Genomic DNA, 21,700 nt, shown 5'->3' with positions numbered 1-21,700 from the left:
GTTCCACAAGGATAGATCAGCTGCCCACCCCCCACCCCCTTACACCCACTAACACCTGCAGGGGCTCCACAAGAGCAAGAAAAAGTAAACATTAGCCAGGCAGCCCTCCAGTGCTTTCCAGGAGATGTTAGGAATGTAAATGGTTGCCATAGGCCAGACCAAAGTCCCACTGAGGGAGTGGTAGATGCTGTGGAAGTGTGTAAAAACAGGGCAAATGTGCAGCAACATTTTTCTCCTGGCTCTAGGCTTTCCACCTGCAATACTGCAGGCTGGAGCTCAAGACGGGTTTTCACAGGATCCTGTCACATTTTTTTGTATGGATGGGACTCCTGTTCTCATCTAATCAGTCTTGTGCTTTATACAACCAAAGAGCATCACCCAAAGAGTCCTGCTCAATAACATAGCTTGCACCCAAGCAAAAATTTTCCTTTAGAAAGGGAAATACTGACTTGATTTAAAGATTTCAAGGGACAGCAAGACCATCAGACCTGTGGGCAGATATATTAATTCTAATCAGAATCTGTCAAGGTTCAGTTTCTATATAGCAAATCTATGGTCTTACCTAGAGGAGGACTTTCATTGATGATCTTCTGGATTTGGGTGGAAGAGGATGAATCCGACCTCAGCAAGGATGTGAGTGTCTGAATCATGAGCCAGAAAGCCAGGAAATGACTCAAAACTGAACTATTTTTTCTGAGATTACCTCTTCTCATGGCATTTTAAAAATTGAACTCTGAGCATGTGGGAAATGACATCTTTTGCATTCACACACGAAGAACATATTTTATGTGCTTGACTAGAAAAACACTCTGAACTTTAAATGTAAAATGTGGAATGCATTCAGTAATGAAAAAATATACTTTCTTTCCTTCCTCTAGCTGCTTGTAATTTTAATTGCTAGTTTTTTTTTTTTAAATGGCCATGTCCAGTAGCACCAAAAATACATAGTACAGGTAAGTAATACAAATGCATAGCTACAAATTCCTCATACCCTCATATTGTCCATGTGCCTCCAGCACTACCTACCACATCTTTCACCAATATACAAGCCTACCCACCAAAAAGCACAATAATCTGCTGATACAGCAACTCCTGTTCTTGTAAGAAAGTTGTGAAAAAGCTATCATAACCTGCTTCTGGCTAACCACCTTGGAAACCCAGTCAAATTTCCTTACCCTCTTGAGTTGAGAAGTAAATTAAAAGTGCATTTCTCTCAGGATGCTGCTTAAAAATTTTGGTTGTGGCTAGAAAAGAAAAGTGACTTTTACACTTGAATTGCTTTTTTTTCTTGTAAAGCTGAAGAAACCCCGGTAGCTTTCTCTGTGAAGAAGCCCCCCAGTTACACGGGTAAGTACAGCTAAGTCCTCAAGAACCTGAGCTAATGAATTGACTGTGGTTATGCTCCCTGTGGTTTTGGTGTCCTGTAAGCTTCCCTGTGTGTAAACTAAGGCAGAACTTTTGATCCCATGAAAATGCCGTAGAAGGAAAGGCATCCAGCACAAATTGATGATCTGGTGAAGTGTACCATCTATGCTCTGCTGCAAGTTAGCACCATCCACCACCTCCTTCTTGCTGCAACACCACTGACCTCTAGACCTCGCTGTGCATTCTGCTATTAAACAATTCACAATGAGATGGGTGATAAGGAAATGATAAAGTTGGAAGAAATATGGTTAAATCTGGTTTCTTTTAAGAGGAAGCACTACATTGTAACACACTTTCTGCCTTGCACGCTTAAGAGGGCTTTTAAAAGCTATATTGGCATTTCCTTGAAATACCATGAATTTAGGTTTTGAAATGCCACAAAATTCTCTTTCTTTCTGGAAAAATATGCCCAGAGAAGTAGGTTGCTCCTAATTGAATAACATTTTCAGTATTTCCAGTACGTCCCCACCTCCACAGTTTGCTTGACATAGAAATTACTATTCTGCATTTTTCTTTATCAGACAATGCCAAGCAATGCTGGAGCATGTCCGTGTCAATCACAAATGCAGTAAACACAGCAAGTCAATCTGAGCCAGCAAAATCCAAACTCTGGCAGTGTCCACATCTGATCAACAGTGGCATTACCATAATCTTCAACAACTGCATTGTTTATTTAAAAAGTCTCCCTCAATCCCTTAACAAATTAATCTGGAAGCCACCATGAGGATTAACTTCAAAAATCCTCCCTCAGATCACAATTACATCTGCTCAGATGTCACCAGTGATAGACATTTGCATAATTTGCACCCGTGATAGACATTTGCATAAGTCATACCCAACATCTATTAATAGTTGCTTTTCCAGTTATTTGACTTCTGTTGGGGTCTGTCTTTTCCAACCAAGTTACAAAACTCATCTGGGCAACCCTGCTCTGGTGTGAGAGGTGCTCCCCAGCACAAGGGATAATACCTAATACCTAAATCTAAGAATTTAATTGCCAACCACTTTTCCTGACCGTTCAGATTAAGAAGTAAATGATACTGGGTGGTGTCCTGGATACTGTGAGGGCAGGGTCTTTCACTCAGGGTCCAGTGACTAAAGTTATGCCTAGCTGGTGGCAGCTATGTGGCTTTTCTCCAAGGAGCTGGCAATCCCTATTCAGCTGCAGGCATGTGCCTGCCTCATAAATCACCCGCAGCGCTGGCAGCCTCCTTGGCAGGCTCAGCAGGGAGAGAGAGAGAGCTGAGCAAACAAGGTGTTTGTGCTGGAATGCTCGCACAAGGTGGGAGTGGGGTAGTGCAGGGAAGCCTGTGCTGAGCCACTGTGTGATGCTGCCTGTTGGTTCTGGGGCAACAGAGTGCTGAGAACCCAGAACTTCTAACAAGAGTTGGTTCCCTTTACAGGAAAGAAAGCAGTAACCAGCACCATCTGTATCTTTTGGCACAATTGTCACAATCTGAGTTTCACTACAACATTGTAGTGAAAGGCACTCTGCTTTTTTTTTTTTCCCAAGGCAAAGTAGCAAAATCAATTGTCAGTCCTGGATACAGAATACATTTCCATAACAGGCAAATTTGCCATCATCAGAGACAGTCTGTGTTTTCAGAAGGAAGCGAGATAACCTATCTGTCAGCTCCAAAGGCACCTCGTGCAGGGGCACGTGTGCTGGAGCCAGCAGGGTCTGTGCTTGTCTCTGCAGCAGAACATCAGAGGTTGCTGCACTCATCCCATCCTATTCAAAACAAGTTGCTACATTAACCTCTCCAACACAGATCTGCACATTCCCGCTGCCTGTGACTGCCTGTGCCACTTGTGTTTATGCCCTTGGATTAAAAGGCACATCCTGCCTGCCCACGGCTGTGGATTGCAAGTGGCCACCAAGCTTCAGTTGCCCACAACTGCACCAGCACATAGCCCTGTAGATCTTGATTTTTGGAGTATGACTGTGTCACCCACCCTGGTGACTGGTGGCTGCACGAAACTTGGTCCCAGATGGCTCCTGGGTGGGAGAGCAGGGGTGGACCCAAGTTTTTAAAAGGTAAGTTTCGTGTACACATGCTCAAGTTGTTCAGCACTGCTCTGCCTCTCGCCACTGTTAGGCAGTTGTGTGACACAGGCTCCCAGAATCAAAACAGAGGCTCTAGTAAAACAAAGGCAGTGATGAATGTCAGAGATTTGCCATAAAGATAATCCTAAAGATAATTCTGCCAATGAGCGGCAGACATAACGTGTGCAAGAGTATAAGAAATACACGGGTTTTACAGGACTGTACTTTCCAACTGGTTGATTTTTCTGCTTAATTTAGAAAACAGGGAGATGCATTCTCAGCTCCCCAGAAATACAAAAACTCAGCAAACCCCAAACTCAGCAAACCTTCCCTTTACATATCCACGCTTGCCAGGTAAACATAGCATTTTTTATCTCAAGGTCTTTCCTACTTATATAGGAATTAGAGAAAGTCCATTATAGAAAGTCTTTATCTGCTGAACACCAGGCCTGTTGTAAAGTGCTTATTTCTTGCTTAGTATCGTCGTTTAACCCCAGCAAGCAGCTAAGCCCCACACAGCTGCTCGCTCTCTTTCCCCACAATAGAATGGGGGATAGAATCGGAAGGGTAAAAGTGAGAAAACTTGTGGGTTGAGATAAAAACAGTTTAATGGGTAAAGGAAAAGCTGTGCACATATGCAAAGCAAAACAAGGAATTCATTCACCACTTCCCAAGGGTAGGAAGGTGTTCAGCCATCCTCAGGAAAGTAGGGCTCTGTCACGCGTAATGGTGACTTGGGAAGACAAATGTCATCACTGTGAACATCCCCCCCATTCCTTCTTCTTCCCTTCAGTCATATGGCATGGGATACCCCTCTGGTCAGCTGTCCTGGCTGTGTCCCCTCCCGACTCCTTGTGCACCCCCAGCCTCCTCACTGGTGGGGCAGTCTGAGGAGTAGAAAAGGTCCTGACTCTGTGTGAGCCCTGCTCAGCAGCAACTCAGACATCCCTGTGCTACCAACACTGCTTTCAGCACAAATACAAAACACAGCCCATATTAGCTACTGTGAAGAAAGTTAACTTTACCCCAGCCAAACCCAGTACAATTGGGCATGACAAAAATCACACATGGAGATGATGAGTGTACGTAGAGTGAAGGTGGGTGGTTCAGAATAGATCTGCAGATGCTTTCTGTTTTCTTTAAACATTAAGAGCATTGACAGATACTATCTTCGGGTACACTCTCAATTTATGCTTCTTCGGACATCTATATTCACAGAACTTCCATATGAAATTCCTTTTTCTGACCACCATATTGCCTGACTAGCTACAGGAACAGCATCAAAAGAAGCCCTGACCTGACCTGGGATTGCTTTTTTCTTCCTGACTTTTCCTCCATGACCCTACCCTTCCTTCTACTTTATCCTGAGTCCCGAGCAAGTGCAGATAGGATCTGTTTCTCTGTTGCAAACAGCTTCATCCCAAGTCTACCTCAGGTGGCAGCAGTCCCAAATCGATATCATCCTTAAGACCCTCAGCTGCCCATAGCTTCATCTGGATCACAGCAAAGCACACAAGCACTGTCCAACAGCGCTGGAGAGCCACTGCTCAGATGGCATGAACAAATGGGGGTCACTGAGGTGTCCCAGATACGGAGGTGGTTAGTTTTGTCCAAATATATACTACCCCTGGCATCAACAGCCAGTCTGTGGGCACTACTAGTGATCCACAGTATGGAGGATTTGTGGATGCAGACTTCAAAAAATAAGCTCTTCTTATTTACAGCACAGCTGTAGGGGCACGGGTAAATAACCCTCCAGGGGCAGCTTTGGCCAAGGAACCCACAGGTGAGGGAGAAAGCTGCCTTCCCACCCACTCGCTCGCCTGCTGAGCAAGCACAAGGGGAGAGCTGCGGCACTCACTCCAGGTATGGAAAATAAAATACAGTGCGGGACTTGGCACTGAAACACAGGGTGTTCTGGCACCTGGAAACAGCTTTCAGCCAGTGGATGAGGGATAAAACCTCCATAAGACAGGAAGGTACTGGCAAATTCTAGAGCATGAGTGGGCTGAGAGCTAAATCTCTACAGTATTAGCTCAGTCTTTGGTGATATTCAAGCTGCAGCATGCCCCAGATGAAGGCCAGTTAACTCAAGAGAAACCACCACTTACCATAGGCAGATTTTTGAATTCATATGTGAGTCTGAAAGCAATGCACCTCCTGTTCTTTGAATTCACAACACGCCAAAGAGCAACACTAAGCAGCCCTCACTTCTTTCAAGTTTATCTCTAACTGAAGAATTTGCCTGTTTTCTCCAGCAGTTGTCGTCAGGCTAAGTACAGGTCTGGGTTCTGCCGGGTGGGAAGCTCATAGGGATGAGAATCAGCAGGTCCCTACTAACTGTAACCATTCTGAAGGGGTGGGCTACTCCCAACACAGCCAAGTATCTGAAACAAAAACCATGGCACTCCTCAGTCGAAGACATTCAAGGAGGGAGAGAAAGAACAGCAGCTTACTATTGTTTATCAGATATGAGAAGAAACCTCATCCCAATTATGGAAAAAGAGTAATATTTGTACTGAATAGCAGTCTAGGAGACTGCAAGCTCCACCAGTACAGTGGAGACACTCTCCTAGGCACCCATCATTTTACACCTCTTGACCATAAAAGTGGATCCCACCACATACACTGTCTAACAGTACACAAAAGTTGTTACTTTTGTGAGTCATTCTGTGAGTCATTCAGGGTTTTTTTGTTCATCCTATTCCCCAGAATTACTGCACTGCACATCAGACACTCAGTGGTAGCTTGTTTCTATATGCTCTTAGGCTTTCTGTCACTGAGGTTAAATTAACCTGTGCTCCCTTAAAGAGATGCAGCAGGACCTTCTGCCTAAAGAGCAGTAACATCCTTAAGCAACTCTGATGTTGTATATATATAAGTAAGACATAATATACAGAGCATATAAATATAAATATACAGGTACATGCCCTCTATAATTAAAGGAACATGTCCATACTCAAAACATTTTTATGTTGTGCCAAATGATGAATTCTACCCTGAGGTAATGAGTCAGGTAAAACATTAACATAAGTTCGATGGTATATCTCAAATTCTGAACAAAACTGTGTTTCTATCAGAAGTTTGGGAGAGTGGTTTGAAGTTTTCATTTAATTAAAAACACCACTCACTACTGGACTCAGTAAAATCTGCTGTTCCAAGTACTACCTACAATCATACACGATCCTGTACATGCAATGAATGCCAGACAGTTCATGTGATGTCACTGGTATTGAGCATCACTACCATCAAAAATGAGTTTGCTTCTATTCCAAACAAGTATCAGCATGGCTAAACCTGGTGACTGTCACTCATGCTGGCAGGTTCAGGAGAGTCAAACAGTGTGGATCACTGTCCTTCAGAGGCTGACTATATTCTCATAATGTGGAAAGGAAGTATAGTACTGAGGCAAGTAGGGCAGCTGACACTGCTGCTGCCCCTTACACCAGCTATCCTGTGAATGAGCAGCAGGCTCTTTCTACTATTTTTGATCAGTTTTATTTGTCAGGCTGAAATCTTCCCCCTCCTCCCACTTTTCCATCCAAAATAATTTTTTAAATTCCATTTCTTCTAAATTTCTTATCAATATATATGCCTCTTGAGAAAGCAGGTCACCCATGGGTTACCCTTAATTCAATACCTCCTGCTGAGTTTAGTGGCTGCAAGACCAGGACCCTGCTAAGTAATGTGTTTGAGCTATCAGAGTCAGCAGTGACTTTCCTCCCCATCTCCCCCCATCTGTCAGCAAACATCTATAATGGCAAGTAACAGGTAAACTGATACTTCGCTACTGGGAAGCTGACAAACTCCTAATACATAACTGAAACTAGATAATGGTTATAAAACACTCCTAGTTCACTTCTGCTCTCTTATAACTTCTAATTCCTCCCTCTTGGCATCTTCCCTTCCAGAAATTCAATACATAGCCAACAGTTAGTACAAGTTCCATGTGCTTCCCTCAGGCACTTCCACTGAAACCAAGTGTGTCAGCTGGTTTCCTCCAATGCAGGGAGCATCCATTTCCATCACTACACAATAAATGAAACGACATTGCTTCCCTTCCTCTGATACAATCTGTTTCCTTACTGCAGTGTTTTACAGTGCTGGCACATACCAGGATTGGTAAGAAAGCATCAAATGCTTGAGCTGACAGAGAGCTGGTTTGACGCCTTTCTGCAAACACAGTGGAGCAAAGCCTGCTCTGGACTTACCTTTTATTGATGAGGCTCCAGTGTTTGACCCCAAGTGGAAGGGGACCTTCATGATATGGAGTTAATCCTAAACCATCATTTTTCAACAACACTAAAGATAAATATTACCAAGCACATCACTTCTGAGCTAAGTACAGAAAATAATTTACAGGAGACACTTCTACACTTGTTTCTTGTTTCACTGTGCTTATTAACAAACTGGCTTTATGCAGGGTGACTTTGCACACCACGAGGATGTGTGTGTTAAGAAAATAGCTGCTGCGGAAGTTTTTTAATGCAAGGCAGACAAATCAATAAATTTGATCTCTATGGATATCTGGGATGATGATTATGCATTTCCCACGGACAACATTGGCAAGAGATGTCTAAAAAGGAGCAAAGACCAGAAGCTCCCCAGGCAAACAGCAGAACAGAAAAAGGAGCAAGGAGCCCCAAAGGGATGCTGGTGCAGGTAGCCCCTGTGGCCCTGTTACCAGGGATGGGGTGCTGCTGCAAAATGCCAGCAAGAGACAGAGGCAGACAGGAACGAGGAGAGTCTAGAAGGGCCCGGACGTGAGGATCAACCTCACGATGAGCTGGAGACGGAGGAGGGGAGGGAGACAGCTCAGGGGAGATCCGCCTGCTCAGAAAGGTTGCACAGTGTCTGAGCAGAACAAAGGGGCTGTGTAGCCTTGAGATGGTGAACTGGCGCTGCAGTAGGATTTTGGAAGAGCGGAAGGATGCAGTACCTGCAAAATAATATCTGTGCATAATTTAAGGAAACTCATGAGTTTTGGTACTCTGTTGTTCAAACATCTCAACTGTGTCAAGTTTAGACACAGCATCCCATTTTTCTTGGCACAACTCGAATCCCTAAATTATCCGTCTTTTCAACCTACTCACAGGAACTTCTAGCTTTGTTAAAACATGAAGTAGCCAAGAAACTGCTTTACAAACAAATACCAGCTGAGGCGAGGGCTTAACCCTGGGGCAGGGTGCGGGGGCAGCCCGGCGGGCAGGGCTGCAGAGCTGCCTCCAGCTGTCACTGCCCTGCAGCACCCACTCCCTCTTTCACTACTGGAGAGCTGGTGCATCATATGCAATTCTCAGACATGCTGGGAAGTCCTGAGAGCATGCTGAATACATACTGGTGAGCATATCCTACTTGTGCCATTTGCTCAATATTGTGAGCTGCCCCCTCCAGCCCAAACTTAACCATTCTGCAAAAAATACTGCTAAGGGGAAGGTGATGACCTCGGTCTCTCACACGGGCAGCAAAGGGCACGGTGCTACTCTCCACACAGTGACCCTGCTTTTCATCACTTTCATGTCATGCAAGTGGCAAAGGCAGTGAAGTCAGCTGTGTTTCCTGGTGTTTCCCTCTGCTCTCCCTCTCTGCCCTGAATTTCCTCCTGTTCAGTGGAGACTGGCTCATTTCACTTCAAAAAACTCGGGCAGAAGAAGAAAATGATGACAGGACACACATGTTAACAACGAAAAAACATCAGCTGCTAACATGGCTCACCTACCAGTCTGCTTGAACTGCAGCAAGCCCTGAAAATGAGGCAGGGGTTTATTTTTAACATCTGTGTCAGATCTCTTTGCCTTTTAAAGAGTGTCTTTCTGCTGCTCGGGCCCCTTATCTGCTCAATGGCACTTCAGAGAGCTGCTCCAGCGGCTCTCCCTGTGCTCAGGAGCCTGAAAGCTGGAGTGTCCCTCCACTGCCTCAGCAAGTGCTGTTCACTCTGCTAGAGTCATCCTCTAAGAAATACGTACACATGGAAACAGGGCATACTGCAGATTGTGAGCAAGAGCCTCACCATGTCCACAGATGCATGCATGGCAACACACCAAGTTTCACTTTTATTTCTCTGGGCTCCAGACAGCAGAGTATATAACGTATCTTAAGCACAAAACTTAATTAAGTTTTAAAATTTTATTTAAAAAATATAAAATACTAACAGACAGCTTTTCATTGCCTTGATAAAATATCCTTAGGCTAGGAGACCCTATCTAGGAGTCAGAATAAAATTTTAATCCTCCCATTCAAACTGCCACACAAACTGTGATGAAAGGATGCAGCACTGGGAAATAAAGAACTTGCTGACCATATTAATCCTTCATCTTCCATTCAGCTTCCTACACCAGTATCCTGTTTCCTTTTTAACAGCCAACAATGCTTCTCTATTTCCTTACATGATCCCCCATAATGCTATCATGTCAGACTTAAAAGCAATGCTTCTTAGTCACTAAATGAATTCTCTAATTTTTGTTACCGTTTATAGAAGATCTCTGACATCTACCTGTAAACAGTGACACTGTACACTCTAAAAGCCTACTTTCTGGTTCATCATGAAATGGCTGCTTTGCACAGAGAGCCTGCAATCCTTTTAATTCAGTCAGACTGACCCCATGACCAAGTGACAGTGACCAAGGGTGCAGCTGAGGGACAGGGACCCCAGAGTCCACCTCTGAGTGACATGGACAGCATTCAGTGATATCTTTTGCATTTCTCTTGTGTATCTTTTTATAAAGCAGACAAAAAATTACTGAGTAAGACAGTGCTTTATTACTGATAGGTGTGAACCATTTAATAATCATATTTTCCAAACCAGAGAAGCTAGTGCAAGCTAAACTTGTCATTTGACACAAGAAAATACAGCTATAGGGAAGAATTTTCTTTGTTTCAGAAAATTCTACACTAATAGTTGGCTGTTATTACACTGAAGGCTCCTCCATAGCACAACTCCTTAACAAGATACAAGTGAATCAGTTGGTTTAGATACACTGACACTTGTAACAGTTAAAAAAACTGAAAATTAAAATAGTTCCAAGTACCTGATGTACTACGTCTGATTTTGCCTTCCTGGGTCAAAACTCAAAAGCCCTATGAGAGAATATTTGTCCCAGGCAAGGTTAGCAAGACTAGTACTATTTGTGCAGAGCTATACCAATGTGCCTGGTTAAATAAATAAAATTCAGGTCACCTGCATATGTCAGGTCAGAGCTAGATGACCCACACCTCTGTTGCTGTATAAATAGTAGGGTTATCACCAACACAGTCAGTCTTACCTTATTGTAGTACTGCACCTGAACCGAGTGCCACTGCCCATCGCTGACCCCTCCCGCAATGAACGGCGCCACTGTAGTGGTTGTCTCTCCTGCAAAAACAGGGGGAAGGGAAAAATAAGTCACCATCACTGCAAGAAACACAGAGAGACTCTCATTGGGCACACATGCAACTACCTTGCTTCATCAGGGGGGAATTTGGGTTTTGTCCTGCAAGACAATAAATAACCCCAGTTTCATGGAGTTACTCTGGTGCACAAAAACCAGCTTCTTGTGCATTTGGGTGAATTATGTTATTTTTTATCATGTTTCTGTAAAGCATGGTAGCAGATGCATTAGGTAGATACAGCTGTTGCTGAAGTGATCAGCTGAGGGAGAAATGTACATGAATTTCCCTGCATTTCTGCCAAAAGCACCCTTTGAGGTTTTTTTACTATGATGACTATTGTGATGGGATATTTTGTCAGGGAAGGGAAGCCTACTCCCTGTTAGAGCTGAGAAAGCAAAATCCAAAAGTACCCATGGTAACCTTGGGCCCAGCAAAATTTTACCAGTGATTAATGAAATTATTGGCAGCCTTTAGGTATTTAAATTTGAAAGCAAGACGTTGCCATTGCAATTGGAAAGCTGAAGCTTTTAAGCCAGGACTGAGTCAGCAGAACCAGCTCAGTAACCAGGCATATCTGTTTCGAGGTAGCAGCAAAATAAACATTCACGTTGAAAGTACATAACAGGCCTGGCACAGAGAAGGGATTGCTCGCTTTTGCCTTTTTTTTTTTTAACAGTTGGAAAATTCTACATAATAAACCACAGGAAAAGTAACTCCCCCCTGTAAGCTAACAAAGCTTATAGTATTGTTGAGCTTAAAATGTACTTTCAACTCTCTATCTGCAACAAATACCTAAGTGAAACATTATTCTTGTGTCCTCTACTCTCCTTTAACTCTCATCCCTCATATTTCTGTTATTTAAACAGTACATATTTCAGCTTAGCATGTATGACATCCTGCTGTGATGGTTTTTATCATATAGTGATAAAATCTGTGCTAATAACTGGGCTTTTTACTCAGCTATCAAGTGTCTGAAAAAGAAAGATCATTGTTCTGCAATCTTTTTGCTTTGCTTTCTGTGAAAAAGTTGTTGCGACAGGTAATAAAGTGAGATCAGGTGTCCAAAACTTGTACTGTTCGTTAAAAGCCACTTAAAACTATAAAACATAAACCATTCTCCTTCCAAAGAAAATACCATTTGTAATATGCAGGACCAGACCTGCTCTCAGGTGCAGCAGTGCAAATCTAAATTTAGTTTCATGTATCTTAAAGGAGTTCTTTCACATTCAAATGCATACAAGTGCAAGCAGAATTTATTTTTTTCCCATTCATCCTCAGGGTACCTTCCAAGCAATTTGGTTCAAGTTTAGACAGGTGGAGCAGAGCTACAGAAGAAAGCACATCTCTCTGCAGCACACTATTTCATTACACTAATCCATTCAGAAACCTGCCTTAAAATCTAATTTGGACAACTTTGAGGTAATAAAGGGGAAATGTAACCGGATCTCTTCAACCCAAAGGGCCCAGATATTCACTTAAGCATCGCTGGTAAATCAGTGGAGTCACACAGGATTTACCATGGGGTCTGAGGGCAGCAGCCATCACTGGTGATGAGTGTGCAACACCAATGTGGGCTGTGCTTCTGCTTCTATGGCTTTACTGCTTGCAATGTCTCACTCTCCACAAAAATAAAACAGGAGGTGACTTGAACTCCAATGTCTATCCTGAATATGGATAACGGGAAATAGCGGGATTAGCTCCTGAATTGCGTGCCCAATACAGAGGCATAAACATCTCGCTTGACCTACACATAACTCCACGTGACTTACAGGACAACAGCCTTCCCCAGATATTTGTCTTTGTCTCAATGGAAAAATACCTTAAACCTGAGACAACCAGAGGTTGTCTGCACTACTGAGATTTCGTTTAGTCACCAAAGCCTTGCCACTGAAAGCACAGATCTGCTTCTGGGGATATGTACTGCTTGAACTTTGCCTGTCAGCCTTCCACTCTCTTCTCCTACAAGCTCCAGAAGACACTGGCTTAGTCCTAGTGCAGAAAGCAAGCAAATGCCAAAGCTGCCACTTGTTTCCTGGCCTACTGTAGCAATGAGTGGGCAGCTAAGCTCTCCTAAATTTGTTGTTGTTTATGGCTTCTTCTAAGAGGAGATGCTTCTCCAGTGCAGAAATGCATTCTAGAGACAGCACTGCTCCTCCTCAATCCCTAATGAATGACAGGCAGTTTTCACTTCTGCTAGCTTTTCCTTTGGCTTGCATGGATTATTTAGATAACATTTCTGCACCTATGTTCCTCTGATGGTGTAGTGTAAAAATGCATAAACACACAACACTTATCACAGTGTGATAAAGAGAAGTCTCATTTAAGCAAACACTGGCTTGGGGGCCAACATTCAGGCTAGCCCCAATCTTTTATAGTAGTCATAAACTCTGGCTTTTATAACTGATATGTTGACAAGCTCCTGCCTACGACCGTGAGTGTAATCACCACAAACCGCTACAATCTAGAGTACACCCGGCATCAGTTGTGTACTGTGCAATGTCAGCCAGTAAATTAATGAGGCAGCAAATAGCCATATAAAATCACTGAAGTGCATTTCCAAACAGCTTGAGAGGATCTTCTGACCTCTAGCAGAAACGCTCTACTCAGATGGGACCTCACCTGCAGAGAAGGTGAGCTGGATCTGCTCCTCAATGATCTCCAGGGCAATGAAGTCGTGCTTCTCGTTGAAACGCCCATTGTAGAGGAGGAGAGCATTCCTCTCCCTGGTTGCAAACCTAGAACACAGAGACATGGAGTTAGTTTCTGCTATAACAGCTTATGGATTGAAGACTGATGGTCAAGTCACCCAGAAGAAAGATGGCATTGTGTTTAGCAGAAGAACAAGCCTTTGAATCAATCTTCAGACAGAAAATTGTAAAACTGAGGAGTCAGCCACAGGATAAATCTACTCTTTCACAATCAACAAGGCAAGCAGATGGGAATTACAGAAATCTACCCTGCAGAGGTCTGCTGACCCTCAGGAGGGCTAAAATTAGGCAGACACAAGATGCAACAGCAGTATCTGACACTTGCCAAACAGTAGCACTTCCTGTGCTCTGCAAACAGTCTGACAGCTAGAAAGCATTTTCACATCAAAGGGGGGATCCTTGCTGCCTGCTTGCTGTCTAAATGCTACAGCGTCCTAGGACAGTCATCAACTGATTAAAAAAGCCTGATGGGGAGGTCAGGGGAAAGAAGAATAAGTGTTACTTTAATAACGCCATGTAGAAAATCAGGGTTAGTCAATCAACAGGTCAGTCAATTGGAGGAAGGAAAATAAACACTTAAATGATTTCACTAAATCAGCACCAATAGGTGCATTTTGGTTTTATTTTTCTTGTGCTACTAATATGGGATGTATCTTTCTACCAGAAAAAGGGGCAACCCCACTTTTAAAAAAGGCTTGTTCTCTTTTTTTGTCAGCACAGAACATTTTTTTCAAATTTCTGCTTGTTGTGAGTATTTTATAATTTTTAATTTAATTCTCTTATCTCTGGAGAGTTGCACACAGCTTTCATCTACTCAGAAATGCAAAAAAAAATCATTACACTTTACATTAACATTTTTACAACGATTAATATTAGATAAAGAGAGAAAAAGAGAGAAACCATGGGAATTTCTTATGTTTCCCAATGGCAGTTTAGTCTGATTTTGTATTTTGAACTTCAGGAAATATGCCTGATTTAAATGAACCCCCTTTTCCTACAAATGAATGAAATGCTGAACACAGCTAATGAAAATTGTCTTCCACACACAATAAGAAGTGACTCTTGTGCCTGTCCTATCTTGTCTAATAGCAAAACTCTCATGTGATGCAACAAAACCCACATTCAGAGAATGTGAATGAAGCAGTATTTTAGAATACCAGGGTTGGTATTTGAAAGAAAAAGTTTCAAAGACAAATAATATTTTTTACCAGAAGTTGTTTGTTAGATATATGTATGTTGTGGATCACAGTGAGTAAAGACATTTCAGAATTTGAGCTACATGGAAATGGGAAATTTTATTAATATATTTTTTAATGTTTTTGAAGGATTATGAATTGTTCTGGTTCAAAAAAAAGAAATCACAAATTTGATATTTCCCGTAAAATATAAATTTCAAAGAATATGTATTATACTCCATCAAAATATTAATTAATATTTTGATTACTTTTAATCAGTTTTGAAATACATATTTATTTCTAGCTTTGTTTATCATAATATTATACAAGTAAAAGGCAAACTAAATTAATTACAATACCATTGAAATATATCAATACTATCAAAAAATGGATTTAGTTTTCACTTTTCACCATGAAACATTTCATCCAAAGGACAAAAAAATATGTAAAACATTTCCCAATACTATTTTTTCATGGATAACTGCTTTATCCAAATATTTTGATCACATTTATCCACAATATATATGAGCAAAGGAAATAGGAATAATACTAGTGATGCTTCTTCAGTGGGCAGGAAGATTTAGCATGATTAGCAACAACAGGAAGCTTAGTTCTGTTTGAGTATATTTTCTCATATTCTTACAATTTCTTACTATAATTTTAAGTATGAAACCATTATTTATTAAACTATTACATTATTAAGCCATTTTGTATATTTCTTTATCTTTGCTCAGTTCCATTCTTTGTGACTAGTCAAAAGCAACTTTTGTATCATACTCATTGTTAAAAGCACTGCTGCTTTTGAACTTGTCTGGTTATCACCCACTAGCTGGGGGAAAAAATACTGGTCTTTAATAGAAGGGATACGTTTAATTTCATGACATAGGAAACAGAAGACTCTTTTTTAGAGAATTTTGCATAAACAATAAGAAAACCTCTCCAGTACCAGTGTCTCTTGGAGTGAAGGAGTAGTAAGTGTTGGAATTAAGCAAGGAAGATACATAATATTGGGAGCAGAAAGACATGCATGGTCATAACCTAAATACTTTAAAACTCATTTTAGTTATGAGACTGGACAATGCAAACATCCTGCTCTTTGCTAGGTGTGGGTCACGAGTCACCTGAGGCCGAGGGAAGTTGGACATCCTGGGATTTTACGAATGCTCCGAAATCACAAAATATGTAACGGCAAATCATCATCATTAGCAGTCAAACTGCTAATTCTTGCTGATCCTCACATAATGTTTTCCTCCTCCACTAAGGGATAATAAAAGCCAAAGAAATAGCTAGTGTAAATAGAAGTGAACTTCAGGTGTGAAAAGCTAAATGTGTCGTCATTCCAGACAGTGTGAGATGAACCTCATGATGGCCTAGAATTCTTATAGTCACACTGAGTGGACTAAGTGGTGTTTAGCTCATGACTAAATATGCCATTGTGGTTCTAAAGATGGTGAAGAAACCCTGGTGTAAGCACTACCTTTGTACAGTACTTTGCTATTTCTCAGTAACCCCTACACAGAGCATTTGAGTCATTTTAACTTGAAGCACCCTAAACGTCAAAGCTCTCTTTCCAAAAGCCTGAAAAATGACACCTCATGGCTGAGGGGACAAGTCAAGGGTAGTGCAGGCAATTCATGCTGGCAGCCAGCCTAGACTGCTCCTTTGTTTGCTCTCTCACTGTAGATCTGAGAAATCCAACAGAGTCTTTTGCTCTTCAGTTTTTCTGTGTACTTAGACCTAATGCTCTAAAACAATCTTCACAGGCACAATTCTTCCTTGCCTTGGCTTGTGTGCAAACCATGTCTGTGCTTTCTGATTTAACCAAAATGTCAAGATTCCATAAAATTTCGACTTTGGGATTAAGGCAGATGAAAGATAAAATGATAGAATCATAAAATGATAGAATGGTTTGGGTTGGAAGAGACCATAAAGACCACCTAGTTCCAACCACCCTGCCATGGGCAGGGGCATTTTCTGCTAGACCAGGTTGCTCCAAGTCCCATCCAGCCTGGCCTTGGACATTTACAGGGATGGGGCATTACTTACTTATATTAACAGAACATAAGGCATGGGGAGTCCCTCTGGGATCTTATTTCAGGAAAGTAAACTATGCTGAAGGACAGTACTGAAAAACATGCTGTAAAAAAGTGATCTGGCATAAATGTGAAACACCAGGTAATGGCTGGGTGCTGGAGGGGACATAAGCCTGAAGATGTTCTCCCTGACCACTTTCTCTGGACAGACACACAAACAGGTCTGTCCTTGCAGCTGCTGTTATACCTGTTAAAAATTCCCCAGCCCTGCTCTTTGGGGTCAGGACTAACACATTTTGTGTTGTTTACTCACAGTTAGGTGTGAGGGAAAACCAAAAGTCAATCCTGACTGGCTAAACCATGGGAAAGCTGCAAACCTACCCCCTCCCTGGAGAAGAGGCATGTGTGCACCTGAAGCTCTGGCTCCACACCAAGCAAATCCTATGTCTGACCCAGGAAGTCTTCTCCAGAAGAGGGGTTTTTCCCAGGCAAGGGAGAGCTCTTGCCCATGACTGCGGCTGCTGTCATTGCTCTTCCTTGCCTACTTGAGCACCCCCAGGGGAAAAGTGACAGCCCAGAAGAAGACTGCCCAACATGGGGCAGATGGGAGGGGGATAAGACTACTTGTGCCTGGGAGCTGGGATGGACCCAGAAGCAGGACCTGGGTATGAAGGCCAGAAGGAGCTAGGCGAGGAGCTGGATCAGATGGGGTTGTCCCAATCCCAAGGCTGAGGACCACTGGAAAGCAAGAACCTGAGAAGGACCAGACTATGCTTAGCCATGGCCTGACATGCCCAGGTCCTCTCACAGGTGGGGAAACAGGAGACAGGAAGAGTGCTCCCAAATGAGGAGCACAAATGGATGGGTTTTGAAGCTGGGCTGAAGGTCAAGAAGCCAAAGGCCCAGCTAGTAAAAGTGTCAAACCCAACATCCACCCCGGCACTTCTGTGGCTGAAGGCTGCTGATGGGTGGCCAGAGTGGTCCTGGTTTCCCTTCTCCCCACTCCATCACCCTGAGTTACAACAGGGAAGGTCGTGAGTCAGCAATTCAGAAACATCCACAGAAGGGCAGAAAACCAAATGCTTTCAAATAACATGCCAGTGCCCTGCTCGCAGGAGTCACCGTCAGAAATCCCCACAGTGACCTTCAGGGGTAGGTCTTCGGTGGGTAACACTATGTGACAAACAGTCCCAAGCTCAAGCAAGAAGCCATCAGCCACAGAACCCTTTCCCGCTGGGACTTACATGAGGGAGACAGTGAAGTGGAAGCGCTGCCGCAGGCCCTTGAAGGTGATGAAGGACTGAGGGGGGAAGCTCCTGGTGGTCATCTCGCAGTACGGCCGCTCGTACTCGCCTGGGGGGCACTCGCACTTGAAGCCCCCGATGAGCAGGTTCACGCAGGTTCCTCCATTCTTACACACCCCTGGAGCACAGCGGCCAGAGCGTGCATTCACCTCACAGGACTCTCCTGCAAGGGGAGAAGCAGACATCAGGGAAGGTGACACCTCACCCCAGCAGCAAGCTGTGACACTCAGCTACCCAAGTGGTTCTGCTACAGGTTAAGCTGCTTCCAAACTTCTACACCCGACCTCCTAAGCAACCGAGGTACAAGCCTGTGACTGTTGGGGTAAGGATGTTGTATCTTCTTCAAGTCTGAATTTTCAGGGAAGTGTGGGATATGATTTGCTGAGTAATCCTCTTGCAAATATCCAACAACATTGGCCTCTGGTTTTCAGATTCCTTGGTTGCTTCCAAACTGGGTGACAAATATAGAGCTGGTGACAGACAGATCTAGATGGAAGGAGGTAAAAAACCTGCACATTCCCTGTCAACCAAAATATGTGCAAATTATTTTTGGTGCTTCACTACAGTTGGAAATTGTGTAAAACAGATAAATGCTTTCACTTTGTCTTGAATGGAATTTGGCTTTGCTGCCCATTGTGGCAACAGGGCATGGATGAGCTCATGACAAAGCTCTCAAAATTTCTATGGCAAGAATAAGCAGGATACAGATGACATATGGATTGCTTCCACCTTTTCCCACAAATGCATCCTGCAGGTGATGACCATTTTCTGAACCCTTTGGAGCAGGGCGTGGTAACTCTCCACAGAAGTTACAGATTCTGTGTGCCACTTGCTAAAGTGTTTCACCCCTAAATACTTCATCTTTATTCATCTCCAAAGCATGAAGGAAGGTGCGTTAAATACAATACTAAAGAATGCAGTGTCTTGCTTTGTGCATATGCTGTGGGTTTTTTTCCTGTGCTTGCCCAAAATCTGAGAATGAATCCCAATTTAAAAGAAGTAACGTAGAGAGGATATTCATTTTAAAAAATCTGCTGCAGTTGGGACAAAAGCAGCTGCTGAATTAATCATTGTACAGAAAGCTAAACCCTCTGTATGAGTTAATTAGTTAACATTTGTGTTTTGACATGTGTCTTCCTGTGGTATAAAGCATGTTCACATCCCACATGTAAAACTGTTCAGAGAAACTGGAGGAGGCATATAGTTGAATTGAACCAAGTAACTGTGTCTGACAAATAAATGTAGAGCAAAACTACTCAACACAGCCAGCTGAAGGACCAGATTTCTAACAGCTCAGTGCTTGCATTATTACTCGCCACCAGGTGATACAATTACATTGGGACAGGCTCTTTACAGTGGTTCTCAGCAACAGGACAAGAAGGGGCAACGGGCACAGACTGAAAAGTAGGAAGTTCCATCTGAGAATGAGGAAAAACTTGTCTCCTTTGAGGGTGACAGCGCACTGAAATGGGCTGCCCAGAGAGGCTGTGGAGTCTCCTTCTCTGGAGATATTCAAAACCCATCTGGATGTGATCCTGCATAACTTGCTCTAGGTGTACCTGCTTTAGCAGGGGGTTGGATAGCAGAGACCCCTTCCAACCCCGACCATTCTATGATTGATTCAAGCACAGTTAAAACCATGAAAATACATTCCTGTAGGAAAGTAAAAGCAGCAGGAGCTGTGGGCAGTGACTCATTAACAAAGGCAAATTTAAATGGAAACTTTTGCTCTATTTGCTGCCCCACAGCCCTGCTCCCACAGGTTCCCACGCCAAAGCTGCCCACACCAGGAGGCAGGCTGCAGCCAGCAGTACTGCTGCACCCAAACCAGGATCTGCACCTCCTTTCTGGGCCAGGCTGTAAGCTGACGTGGTTTGCAGCTGGTTTAGCCAATGCCCCAAGGGTAGTGATCTCTGAGATAAGGTGAGGTGGGCAGCCTGGTGGTTTTGGCTCTCCAGCTTTGCTGCCTTTTTCTTCTCACATAAGCATCACATGCCTTTCAGACAGGTATGGTTTAAGCTGGCAAAAAGCAGGAGCAAACACAAGACTGCTATGATCAGGAGCCAGGCAAATGCACTCCCCATCCAGGTGGGCTCAGCTCTGGAGGATCGACCTGCTCTGTGCCTTACTCTGAACTATACCCATATAGCCTTGAGAACAAGTCTGTGCTTAGAGCTTTGCCACTTCAGCACTGATGTTCCTACATTCTCACTTTAACATATTAAGTGAATGCTGTGAAAATCACTTGATAAGTATCTTCCTGTTTCCATTTATCAGCTCTAGGTATCAGGCAAGATTATGTGAATACACTTTCCTTAATACTTTTAAATGCTCTACAGCGTGTTTCCTTTGGAAAAAATGATACATATCATCCAAGACAGGAAATTCCCCTGGTATATAGGATATGTCATACACAGTGCACACACGCATCAGATGTTTTAGGAGGACATTACAGCAAGCACTTGTTGATGATTCACTACATAAGCACAGCCCTTATACACATATCTTGTGTACCAAAACACTCAAAAAAATGGAAAAACAAAATTCCTATAGAAAGACAAAACACAGGCTTGTTGCTTTAAAGAAAATTGTAGGATATTTTGTGAAATAAGCCTCTGACTCAGAGAGAGACTCTCATCAAGGCTTTCTGGGAACAGAATGATGTATTTTGGAAAAGCAAATAACACGCAGGCTTGAATACACAGAGAGAGAAAGGGTGAGCTAAAAGGAGAGATTCCTGGCATTGCAGCATGCTGAGGAAATGCCATGGCGATACAGAGGTGAAATACAAAAGCCTAAGCTGGAAGTCATTGATGGCTCTGTATGAATTCTGTGATATAACAAGAATGTACAGACCATTTATTTAGATACCTGTACTTATACAAGCCATAAAACTATTTAAGACAAAAGAAAGCTTACAGAAAAGTTCTATTGAATTGTGTTTATTATTTCTTTTCATTATGATGTCTAAAGGAGTAAATTAAAAGAATATACCTCAAGATTCTTTGTCCTATATTCATTCAGCTGTAGCATCATTGATGTCCCAGTTACTAAAATTATTCTGAATTCTCTTAAGTCTGTAATCTAAATGAGAGCTGCATTTGATGCATATTCTTTGATGTTGAATTTTCATATTTTGTGTATTTACCAAAATATATTAAAATAGTGGTTTTGAAATCTCAACTGCAAATCCAAGGTGTTACTGTGATTCGAGGTACAAAGGTTACCAAAAAACCTTTTGTTTTATGCACTTAAAAACCTTAATTATAATTTTTTCCAAAAGTGCCTGGAATTATTTAGAAATAAAACATTTTTGCCTTTATGGAGTAGCCATCTGAGCAAGAATTCAAAGCACTGCTTTGATCAGGACTGGCAGCAGAAGGCACCTTTGTGTCACTCTTGGGTTTGTCACTTCCAAGGGCAGCCACCTCCCCTTGGACACATCCAAGGGCAGCCACCTCCCCTTGGACACATCGCTGTCCCACAGCTCTCCCCTGCAGGAGCTGTGAGGCACAGCTTAAAAACCATCCTCAGAATTTGAACCGAAGCCTGCATGGACTTGAAGGAAGAGCTGGCTGCTGGCTGGAGCTGGAGTCAGAAGGCCCTAAGGGAAGAGCTACTTGAGCAGCAGAAAAGGAAG

At 42.8% G+C, this 21,700-nt stretch overlaps 1 protein-coding gene across 5 annotated transcripts in view; it reads right to left on the bottom strand.

Moving 5' to 3' along the window:
* CELSR1 (cadherin EGF LAG seven-pass G-type receptor 1) overlaps positions 1-21,700 on the bottom strand; it is a 176,979-nt gene that overhangs the window by 60,007 nt on the left and 95,272 nt on the right. For all 5 annotated transcript variants that reach the window (XM_048301140.1, XM_048301141.1, XM_048301136.1 and 2 more), the window contains exons 3-5: positions 18,001-18,223; positions 13,460-13,575; positions 10,735-10,823 (exon numbers count right to left, since the gene is read on the bottom strand). In XM_048301140.1, coding sequence (XP_048157097.1) covers positions 10,735-10,823; positions 13,460-13,575; positions 18,001-18,223 — 428 coding nt within the window. The remainder of the gene's footprint in view (positions 1-10,734; positions 10,824-13,459; positions 13,576-18,000; positions 18,224-21,700) is intronic.

This window comes from Corvus hawaiiensis, chromosome 4 (genome assembly GCF_020740725.1).
Source record: "Corvus hawaiiensis isolate bCorHaw1 chromosome 4, bCorHaw1.pri.cur, whole genome shotgun sequence".
Lineage (NCBI taxonomy): Eukaryota > Metazoa > Chordata > Aves > Passeriformes > Corvidae > Corvus > Corvus hawaiiensis.
The sequence above is the reverse complement of the archived record's forward strand: the minus strand, read 5'-3'. Positions and strand labels throughout refer to the sequence as shown.